The sequence below is a fragment of the Mobula birostris genome, chromosome 10 (assembly GCF_030028105.1).
Source record: "Mobula birostris isolate sMobBir1 chromosome 10, sMobBir1.hap1, whole genome shotgun sequence".
In the NCBI taxonomy this organism is placed as follows: Eukaryota; Metazoa; Chordata; class Chondrichthyes; order Myliobatiformes; family Myliobatidae; genus Mobula; species Mobula birostris.
Genome location: NC_092379.1, coordinates 97,793,745 through 97,805,750, shown reverse-complemented (window position 1 = coordinate 97,805,750; position 12,006 = coordinate 97,793,745). Strand labels below are relative to the sequence as shown.

The 12,006-nt window shown below is 41.0% G+C and overlaps 1 protein-coding gene across 1 annotated transcript in view; it reads right to left on the bottom strand.

The window, feature by feature from the left end:
• The window catches only part of zdhhc9 (zinc finger DHHC-type palmitoyltransferase 9), a 135,420-nt gene that overhangs the window by 58,267 nt on the left and 65,147 nt on the right, over window positions 1-12,006 (bottom strand). Inside the window, exon 2 of the mRNA XM_072270665.1 lies at window positions 1,234-1,394. Coding sequence (XP_072126766.1) covers window positions 1,234-1,394 — 161 coding nt within the window. The remainder of the gene's footprint in view (window positions 1-1,233; window positions 1,395-12,006) is intronic.

Below are 12,006 nucleotides of genomic sequence, written 5' to 3'. Positions count from 1 at the left end.
ATGATGCATGTTAACACTTCTACTTTATGTTTTACAATTTCAAACACAAGATACAAGAGCAAAATTTGATCCTGTACTCACCATATGCCTACAATACTCAATAAATAACTGAACTATGACCAGTCATGAAAAATCTGATTGAACATTTCCCACTTAATACAACAACCATCAGGGCAAAGTATAAAGACAATAAAAGTGAGGAACTTAGCATTCCTGCCAAGGTCAACTAATTCAGCCCAAATGTAGAAACAACCTTTAGATTTTCCAATACTGTACAAGTTCATCTAAGTTTTTCATTTATTTGACTCTTAATTATATTGATGAATCACTTAATGCATTAAGTGACTAGTAATTAAGTTACTCTAGTTACTTTATATATGCCTCAGTTTAGTACCTTTTAAATAGTGCAAAGTCTACAAAGTTAGGATTATGAAATCTTAGTTTAAATTTCTGGAGACTTGTTGAATTTATTTGAAAACAGTACTACCGGTGCAAGTCAATGGCAGACAAATAAAATGCAAACAATTAAATGGGACACATTAACTGCCTACGTTCACCACTGATATTAGAGTATCTGTACCAAACCACAGAGGAAGTTTATATATGATAATATCATTCATATATATTTGAATTTACACATCTATTATCTTATTGATGGACATTTCTGCTGAATGGCTGAAACTTTCATGAGTTAGTTTAACATGTTATTCATACATTGAGTGAACATGCACAAAGTCACACATATTAACTAAAAACTGGGCATTAATACACTAAACAACTTTGAAAAATACATGGTTTGAACCCAGCACAAAAAGTACAACTTCAATTAACGTGTATATGCGAATGGAATTTCCAATGTCAGCATTCTAGTCATCACTTTCAAGCACCACCACCACCGTTTCTTTACCACACTATAAAGCTGAAGCATAACAAATAATACATTTATACAGTGCTAAAGTCCAGTTAGAAATGGACTGTGTACTCATTTCTGTTAGCTACATGACTGAAACGGACCAGTTTTTTTTTAAGTTTTATCATGCCAAAATCTTTCTTTCAGAACCCAGAGTATCACAGTATGTCAACACTGAAATGTTACCTTGACTTGGCAAACAATGAACCGTACATGAACTTCAATACATTTTAAAAGTTGATTTCTACCCTACAGCTTAATGAAGGTACTGAAATAAAACTAATAAAGGCAAGTCAAAAATGAAGGTTTGTTCTTTTTTTTACCTATTTCCATCTCCACAAATGCGGCCTCATCTGGTTCAGCACGTGGGAGCACGCCGGGGTCACTGAAACTGGTACGTAATAGCATGGCCATCACAAAGATGAAGAGGATAATTGCAAACACAGGAATTACAGGGGAAAGATGAATTGCCAAGTACGGACACCTTAGGAGAACAAACATGAAGAGAAAGAATTAGAGTGGTTATTAAATATTAACCAACAATTACACAGTCATTAGAAGAATCAATAGTGGTTAACAATTACTTTGCTTCCTCCTCCTCCTCCTCCTCCTGAACCCTACTCCAACGCACTATATGCCCACTCCCACATCAATCCTTTCAAAAATAGCACATTCATTAATCCAAACAGTAAATGTACATTATAAATTGTAAACTGAGATTAAAATACGCCTGCACTAAATGCAATGCAGTAATATGCTTTGTTGATGTGCACAAAAGTATTTCCTACTGGAATGCAGTAACTTTGGAATTTTGATAAGAGGACTCTGACTTTAAAAGGAGTGGAATGCGTTTAGTACAATTCAGTGTAACCAACAGAATATCTTCAAGGTGATTTATTTGATGAATGTTTTACATAAAAACACAATCAATTATGGATTCTGATTCAGTACTCCATAAGCATCACCACTAGGAAAGTAAATGGAAATTGGAAGCTGTAAGATGTGTACAGATGATACAAGGCTAACGTTTAAAATAAATGCAATAAAATATAAATGACAGTGCCAAAATAATCAAAGGCAAACAAAATCTAGGTAATAAAATTATCTATTTTTATGTTTCTATTTAAAACTACATGACAAATAGCTTAACTTGCCAGAATTCTCAGTGTAGCTCTTCCATCTCGACATAATTTCTGCTTAATTACATCTTCAGTGATGTTTTATGCCTTTGGCCAATTGCTTCTGCACTTGCAGTTCTCTTTTGTCAATGTCACTAGTAAATTGGCAGTAATAGGCAATTATACTAGGTCACATACTGTAATGTCATATTAAGGATCTAAAAAATACAAAAATTAATTGCTCCCAAATAAGTGCTAAGCACAAAGTTGGCCGGGTTATAAAAACAAACCAGCAACTTGATAAGAAATCACAGATCTCAAATGCTAATTCCAATTATCTTTCTCTACAGAAATTACCTGAAACAATAATTACTTCAGAACTTTTTAAAAATTTGTTGAAATGACTTTGCTGATATTTAAATTTCACATACAGCAACAGCAAAGTTCAAAAATTACATACAAATAGGAGACGCTGCTGGGAGGTGGAGATGACCTATCAGAGCACAGCAGCCCCCAGGCCAGGGGCACCGTGGCTAGCCCTGAGGCTCAGCAGGGAAGAGTAAAGGCAGGGAGAGTTATAGTGTTAGGAGACTCTATGTTTAAGGGGACGGACAGTAGATTTTCAAAGAGAAGCCGGGATGGTGTGTTGCTTCCCATGTGCAAGGGTCCAGTAGATGCAGAAGATTCTCAAGAGGGAGGGTGAGCAGCCTGAAGTCATGGTGCATACTGGTACCAATAACGTAAGTAGAAAGGAAGAAGAGGTCCTGTGCACAGTCAGTATAGGGAAGATTCTGAACAGTAGGACCTCCGAGGTACTGATCTCTAGATTATTCCCATACCACATGCTATTCAGGGAAGGAATCGGATGACAGTACAGATGAATGAGTGACTGAGGAAGTGCTGCAGGAGGCAGAATTTCAGATTTCTGGATCACTGGGATATCTTCTGGGGAAGATATAATGTGTTCAAAAAGGACGGTTTACACCTGAACCTGAAGGGGACCAGTATCCTTTTGGGCAGGTTTGCTAGAGCTGTGGCGGAGAGTTTAAACTAAGTTGGCAGGGGGTTGGGAACTGGAGCGATAGGACTGAGGCAACACCGATGCAGTGTGTTGTGAGACCATGAGGAAGGACAAGCAGAAGAAAGAGCAAATTTGCCGTCAGTGGGAGGGGTTAAAATGTATAGTGGAGGCAAAAATCAAAACAGGTGATGAATACAGGACTGAAGGTGTTATATTTGAATGCATTCAGTATACAGAATAAACATAGAAACATAGAAACATAGAAAATAGGTGCAGGAGTAGGCCATTCGGCCCTTCGAGCCTGCACCGCCATTTATTATGATCATGGCTGATCATCCAACTCAGAACCCCGCCCCAGCCTTCCCTCCATACCCCCTGACCCCCGTAGCCACAAGGGCCATACCTAACTCCCTCTTAAATATAGCCAATGAACTGGCCTCAACTGTTTCCTGTGGCAGAGAATTCCACAGATTCACCACTCTCTGTGTGAAGAAGTTTTTCCTAATCTCGGTCCTAAAAGGCTTCCCCTCTATCCTCAAACTGTGGCCCCTCATTCTGGACTTCCCCAACATCGGGAACAATCTTCCTGCATCTAGCCTGTCCAATCCCTTTAGGATCTTATACGTTTCAATCAGATCCCCCCTCAATCTTCTAAATTCCAACGAGTACAAGCCCAGTTCATCCAGTCTTTCTTCATATGAAAGTCCTGCCATCCCAGGAATCAATCTGGTGAACCTTCTTTATACTCCCTCTATGGCAAGGATGTCTTTCCTCAGATTAGGGGACCAAAACTGCACACAATACTCCAGGTGTGGTCTCACCAAGGCCTTGTACAACTGCAGTAGTACCTCCCTGCTCCTGTACTCGAATCCTCTCGCTATAAATGCCAGCATACCATTCGCCTTTTTCACCGCCTGCTGTATCTGCATGCCCACTTTCAATGACTGGTGTATAATGACACCCAGGTCTCGTTGCACCTCCCCTTTTCCTAATCGGCCACCATTCAGATAATAATCTGTTTTCCTATTTTTGCCACCAAAGTGGATAACTTCACATTTATCCACATTAAATTGCATCTGCCATGAATTTGCCCACTCACGCAACCTATCCAAGTCACCCTGCATCCTCTTAGCATCCTCCTCACAGCTAACACTGCCACCCAGCTTCGTGTCATCCGCAAACTTGGAGATGCTGCATTTAATTTCCTCATCCAAGTCATTAATATATATTCTAAACAACTGGGGTCCCAGCACTGAGCCTTGCGGTACCCCACTAGTCACCGCCTGCCATTCTGAAAAGGTCCCGTTTGCTTCCTGTCTGCTAACCAATTCTCCACCCACACCAATACCTTACCCCCAATACCGTGTGCTTTAAGTTTGCACACTAATCTCCTGTGTGGGACCTTGTCAAGAGCCTTTTGAAAATCCAAATATACCACATCCACTGGTTCTCCCCTATCCACTCTACTAGTTACATCCTCAAAAAATTCTATGAGATTCGTCAGACATGATTTTCCTTTCACAAATCCATGCTGACTTTGTCCGATCATTTCACCGCTTTCCAAATGTGCTGTTATCACATCTTTGATAACTGACTCCAGCAGTTTCCCCACCACCGACGTTAGGCTAACCGGTCTATAATTCCCCGGTTTCTCTCTCCCTCCTTTTTTAAAAAGTGGAGTTACATTAGCCACCCTCCAATCCTCAGGAACTAGTCCAGAATTTAACGAGTTTTGAAAAATTATCACTAATGCATCCACTATTTCTTGGGCTACCTCCTTAAGCACTCTAGGATGCAGACCATCTGGCCCTGGGGATTCATCTGCCTTCAATTTACCTAACACCACTTCCCTACTAACATGTATTTCGCTCAGTTCCTCCATCTCACTGGACCCTCTGTCCCCTACTATTTCTGGAAGATTATTTATGTCCTCCTTAGTGAAGACAGAACCAAAGTAATTATTCAATTGGTCTGCCATGTCCTTGCTCCCCATAATCAATTCACCTGCTTCTGTCTGCAGGGGACCTACATTTGTCTTTACCAGTCTTTTCCTTTTTACGTATCTATAAAAGCATTTACAGTCTGTTTTTATGTTTCCTGCCAGTTTTCTCTCATAATCTTTTTTCCCCTTCCTAATTAAGCCCTTTGTCCTCCTCTGCTGAACTCTGAATTTCTCCCAGTCCTCAGGTGAGCCACTTTTTCTGGCTAATTTGTATGCTTCTTCTTTGGAATTGATACTATCCCTAATTTCTCTTGTCAGCCATGGGTGCACTACCTTCCTTGATTTATTCTTTTGCCAAGCTGGGATGAACAATTGTTGTAGTTTATCCATGCAACCTTTAAATGCTTGCCATTGCATATTCACCTTCAATCCTTTAAGTGTCATTTGCCAGTCTATCTTAGCTAATTCACGTCTCATACCTTCAAAGTTACCCTTCTTTAAGTTCAGAACCTTTGTTTCTGAATTAACTATGTCACTCTCCATCTTAATGAAGAATTCCACCATATTATGGTCACTCTTACCCAAGGGGCCTCTCACGACAAGATTGCTAATTAACCCTTCCTCATTGCTCAAAACCCAGTCCAGAATAGCCTGCTCTCTAGTCGGTTCCTCGACATGTTGGTTCAAAAAACCATCCCGCATACATTCCAAGAAATCCTCTTCCTCAGCACCTTTACCAATTTGGTTCACCCAATCTACATGCAGATTGAAGTCACCCATTATAACTGCTGTTCCTTTATTGCACACATTTCTAATTTCCTGTTTAATACCATCTCCGACCTCATTACTACTGTTAGGTGGCCTGTACGCAACTCCCACCAGCGTCTTCTGCCCCTTAGTGTTATGCAGCTCTACCCATATCGATTCCACACCTTCCCGGTTTATGTCCTTCCTTTCTATTGCGTTAATCTCTTCTTTAACCAGCAACGCCACCCCACCTCCCCTTCCTTCATGTCTATCCCCCCTGAATATTGAATATCCCTGAATGCTGAGCTCCCATCCCTGGTCACCCTGGAGCCATGTCTCTGTGATCTCAACTATATCATAATCATTAATAACAATCTGCACTTTCAATTCATCCACCTTATTACGAATGCTCCTTGCATTGACACACAAAGCCTTCAGGCGCTCTTTTACAACTCTCTTAGCCCTTATACAATTATGCTGAAAAGTGGCCCTTTTTAATGCTTGCCCTGGAATTGTCGGCCTGCCACTTTTACTTTTCTCCTTAGTACTTTTTGCTTCTACCCTCACTTTACACCCCTCTGTCTCTCTGCACTGGTTGCCATCCCCCTGTTGTGAACTAACCTCCTCTCGCCTAGCCTCTTTAATTTGATTCCCACTGAAGTAGATGATCTTGTAGCGCAGTAAGATGTGGGCAGGTATGACGTTATGGGCATTACTGAGTCAGGCTGAAAGATCATACTTGGGAGCTTAACATCTAAGGGTACACATTGTATCAAAAGCACAGGCAGATATGCAGAGAGGGTGGGGTGGTTCTATGGTTAAAAAAAAATCAGATCCTTAAAATGGGGTGACATAGGATTGGAAGATGTAGAATCCTGGGGGGTGTGGGGGGGGGGGGCGCGAGGCCTTATTCATCCCAAAGGAAATTACAGTGTCACAGCAGCATTACAAGTACACAGACATGCAAACATTAGAAGAGAAGAAAGAAAGAATGAAAATAGTCACCTCAAACAGTCTAACAGGAAGGGGTCATCACTTCCCTGGCTGTAGGTTGACTCATTATAGAGCTTAATGGCCGAGGGTAAGAATGACCTCATATAGTGCTCTCTGGAGTAGCACAGTTTTCTTAGTCTATTACTAAAAGTGCTTCTCTGTTCAACCAAGGTGGCATGCAGAGGGTGAGAAACATTGTCCAGATTTATCAGGATTTCCCACAGGGTCCTTTGTTCTATCAGCCTCCAGTGTGCCCAGTTTGACTCCTATAACAGAGCCAGCTTTTCTAATTGGTTTATTGAGCCTCGCAGTTAGTTGAGAAACTGCAAGGATAAAAAGACCCTGACGGGAGTTATATACAGGCCCCTGAACACTATACCAGATGTGGGGTATAAATTGCAATGGGAAACAGAAAAGGCGTGTAATAAGGACAGAGGGATTACAATACGCAGCTAGGTGGAAAAATCAGCTTGGTGCTGGATCTCAAGACAGGGAATTTGTAGAATGTTTACAAGATGGCTCTTTAGAGCAGCTTGTTGTTGAGCACACTAGGGGAAAGGCAATTCCGAAATGAGTGGTGTGAAATGAACCAGATTTGATTAGGGTTCTCAAGGTAAAGGAATGCTTCGGAGGCAGAGATCATAGTACGATAGACTTCACCCTGCAGTTTGAGAAGGAGAAGATAAAGTCTAATGTATCAGTATTACAGTGGAGTAAAAGGAATTAGAGGCATTAGAGAGGAGCTGGTCAAAGTTGATTGGAAGCGGCGTTAGCAGGCACGATGGCAGAACAGCAGCGGGTGGAGTTTCTGCTGTCATTTCGGAAGGCACAGGATAGATGCATCCCAAAGATGAAGAAATATTCTAAAAGGGGGGATGAGACAACCGTGGCTGACAAGGGGAAGTCAAAGAGAGCATAAAAGCAAAAGAGAGGACATATAATAAAGCAAAATTAGCAGGAAGTTAGAGGATTGGGAAGCTTTTTAAAACTAACAGAAAGCAACTAAGAAAACTATGGGGGGGGGGGGGAGAGATGAAATATGAAGGTAAGCAAGCCAATAATATCGAAGAGGATACCAAAAGTTTTTTCAAATAAATGAAGAATAAAAGAAAGGCGAAAGTGAATATCGGACTGGTGGAAAATTATGCTGGAGAGGTAGTGATGGAGAACAAAGTAATGGCAGATGAACTCAATAAGTATTTGTGTTAGCCTTCACTGTAGAAGACACGAGCAGTATACCAGAAATTCAAGAGTGCCAGGGGCAGAAGTGTGTGCAATTGCAATTACTAAGGAGAAGGTGCTTGGGAAGCTGAAACATCCTTAAATTAGATAAATCATCTGGACTACATGGACTACACCCCAGGATTCTAAAAGAGATGGCTGAAGAGATTGTGGAGGGATTAGTAATGATCTTTCAAGAATCACTAGATTCTGGAATGGTTCCGGAGGGTAGTAAATTGCAAATGTTACTCCATTCTTTAAGAAGGAAGGGAGGCAGAAGAAAGGAAACTATAGGAGCCTGATTTCTGTGATTGGGAAAATACCAGAGTCCATTTTTAAGGATGAGGTTTTGGAGTACTTAGAAGTGCATGATAAAATAGGCCAAAGTCAGCATTGTTTCCTTAAGGGGAAATTTTGCTTGACCGATCTGATGGAATACTTAGAGGAAATAACAGGCAGGATAGATAAAGGAGTCAATGGACGTCATATATTTGGACTTTAAGAAGTCCTTTGACAAGTTGCCATTCATATGGCAACATGGATTTTCTTAGCAAGAAAAGAGCCCATGGCATTACAAGAAAGACACCAGCATGGACAGAAGACTGCCTCCTGCCAGTTAGCCAAAGGGGGCCTATTTTGGTTGGCTGCTGGAGACCGGAGGTGTTCCACTGGGGTTGGTATTGGGACTGGTCCTTTCCTCGTTATATGTCAAAATTTTGGATAACGGAATTAATGGCTTTGTTGCCACATTTGCAGATGATTCAAAGATAGGTGGAGGGGCAGGTAGGTGTTGAGGAAGCAGGAAGGCAGCAGAAGGAATTAAACAGATTAGGAGAATGGGCAAACAAGTGGCGGATGGAATACAGTGCTGGGATACGTATGGACAAGCAGTTTGGTTGAAGGAATAAATGTGTGGACTATTTTCTAAATGGGAAGAAAATTCAAAAGTCAGAGGTGCATGATATTTAATATTTCAGTAATATTTGAGTAAAACTGAATATATAGTGTTTTATGAAGCATTATTTGTTGTTTAAAAATTAATTATGGATTATATGTAAAAGTATGTGCGTTGAAAATGTTATCACACCACATCATACATGCACGTCTCACTCAAGTAAAAATGAAATTAGACTCATAATCCTGGCTCCCTTGTTTTCCTTTCAATTAGTTTTTATGTTATAGAGTTACAAAACTAAACAGTGGTGATGACTATGTTTTAAAATGAACCCAAGATGACTAACTGCCTGTTGAAGTGCAGCAAAACATTCCAGTTACAAAAGCGCACGAGAAACAGTTGAGTAAGAAAAACAGCGTAGCAAATGCTCCTTTTGAAGGGGCAAACTCAGTCAAGTTTTTATTAAAAAGGCAGGAAACAGACAAATTCAGGCTCCAGAAACATTGAGGGCCAGGAGATAATAATAATAAAAAAAAAACAAACTTGCCAAGCTGCATTGAAATTTTTACTTTAAGTGAGGCGTGCATGTATGATGTAGCGTGATGACGTTTTCAATGCATACACACAAGTTTTACAAAGCCCATCCAGTTCCTTACACCATCCGTGATAAAGCAGGCAGTGAGCTGGATTGCATGGAGGCGAAAGGAATTCTTTTCAAGGTTGAATGGAGTATATGAGCAACACGAGCCATCCCAGCACCCAAGAAGAATGGGTCTATCAGAATCTGCAGTGACTTTAAGATCAACCCAATATCCAACTCTAATAGAGGACATCTTTTCAAACCTTTTTGGAGGAAAACATTTCAGCAAAGTAGACTTAGCTGAAGCTTACCTCAAGATGGAGAGCTATGGGTCAGGTGCTACAAGGTTGCCCAGGCACTCACTGTTACCTGGATGACCTCACTGTTACCAGTAAGAATGACGAGGAACATCTCCAAAATCTCAAGACATTATTAAAAGATTAAAAGATTATGGGGGTCAGAGCGAGATGCAACAAGTGTGAATTCTTTAAAAAAAGCATCACCCACTATGGTCACACTATTGACTCACAAGGATTACACAAGTGTGCTGAGAAAATTCAAGCTGTGGGGGTTGCCCCATGGCCAAAGGACATGTCACAGTTGTGGTCCTGTTTAAGATTTATCAGTTACTATAACAAGTTCCTGCCAAACCTGGCTGTTGTGCTCTACCCTTTGAACACATTACCAGAGATCAGGAGAAAAAGCAATGAACAAAGCAGTGTGAGGTGGCTTTCAAAAAAGAGAAGGAAGTGGTGTCGTCAGGCACTGTACTCACACATTATGATTCACATTGTCCAGTGAGACTTGTCATGTAGTGTTCGGGATGCCAACACATACAGAAGAAAGATATTCAAGAGCTGTCAGAAACACATTCTGCAGTCGCAAAGTCAACTCCTACACCACCATGGAGGAAGCCCCAGAACCTGAAATTGTTTCACAGCCACAAGTTTACCCTGCCAAGCTGAGTGACCCCACCCCCTCAGTCAGAAAAGATATTATCCTGCAAGAGTAAGAAATCCTTCACATTGATTAAATTTTTAGGCCTAAATGGGACAAATTAACATTTATAAGAACATAAGAAACAGGAGCAGGAGTAGGCCATCTGGACCATTGAGCCTGGTCCGCCATTCAATAAGATCATGGTTGATCTGACCATGGACTCATCTCCACTTACCTGCCTTTCTTTCATAACCCTTAATTCCCCACCAATGTAAAAATCTATCCAACCTTGTCTTAAATATACTTACTGATAATAAATATATTTATTATCCTGTGGATGTCTACAGTTGAAGTCAGAAGTTTACATACACCTTAGCCAAATACATTTAAACTCAGTTTTCCACAATTCCTGATATTTAATCCTAGAAAACATTCCCTGTCTTAATCAGTTAGGATCACTACTTTATTTTAAGAATGTGAAATGTCAGAATAATAGTGGAGAGAATGATTTATTTCAGCTTTCATTTCTTTCATCACATTCCCAGTGGGTCAGAAGTTTACATACACTTTGTTAGTATTTGGTAGCATTGCCTTTAAATTGTTTAACTTGGGTCAAACATTTTGGGTAGCCTTCCACAAGCTTCTCACAGTAAGTTGCTGGAATTTTGTTCCATTCCTCCAGACAGAACTGGTGTAACTGAGTCATGTTTGTAGGCCTCCTTGCTCGCACACACTTTTTCAGTTCTGCCCACAAACTTTCTGTCGGATTGAGGTCAGGGCTTTGTGATGGTCACTCAAATACCTTGACTTTGTTGTCCTTAAGCAATTTTGCCACAACTATGGAGATATGCTTGGGGTCATTGTCCATTTGGAAGACCCATTTGTGACCGAGCCTTAACTTCCTGGCTGATGTCTTGTGATGTTGCTTCAATATATCCACATAATTTTCCTTCCTCATGATGCCATCTATTTTGTGAAGTGCACCAGTCCCTCCTGCAGCAAAGCAGCCCCAACACATGATGCTGCCACCTCCATGCTTCACGGTTGGAATGGTGTTCTTCGGCTTGCAAGCCTCAATCTTATTCCTCCAAACATAACGATGGTCATTATGGCCAAACAGTTCAATTTTTGTTTCATCAGACCACAGGCCATTTCTCCAAAAAGTAAGATCTTTGTCCCCATGTGCACTTGCAAACTGTAGTCTGGCTTTTTTATGGCGGTCTTGGAGCAGTGGCTTCTTCCTTGCTGAGCAGCCTTTCAGATTACGTCAATATAGGACTCATTTTACTGTGGATATAGATACTCGTCTACCTGTTTCCTCTAGCATCTTCACGAAGTCCTTTGCTGTTGTTCTGGGATTGATTTGCACTTTTCGCACCAAAGTACATTCATCTCTAGGAGACAGAATGCCTCTCCTTCCTGAGCGGTACGATAGCTGTGTGGTCCCATGGTGTTTATACTTGCGTACTATTGTTTGTACAGATGAACGTGGTACCTTCAGGCATTTGGAAATTGCTCCCAAGGATGAACCAGATTTGACATCATTTTCTGACCTCAATCCCATAGAAAATTTGTGGACAGAACTGAAGAAGCGTGTGCGAGCAAGGAGGCCTGCAAACCTGACTCAGTTACACCAGTTC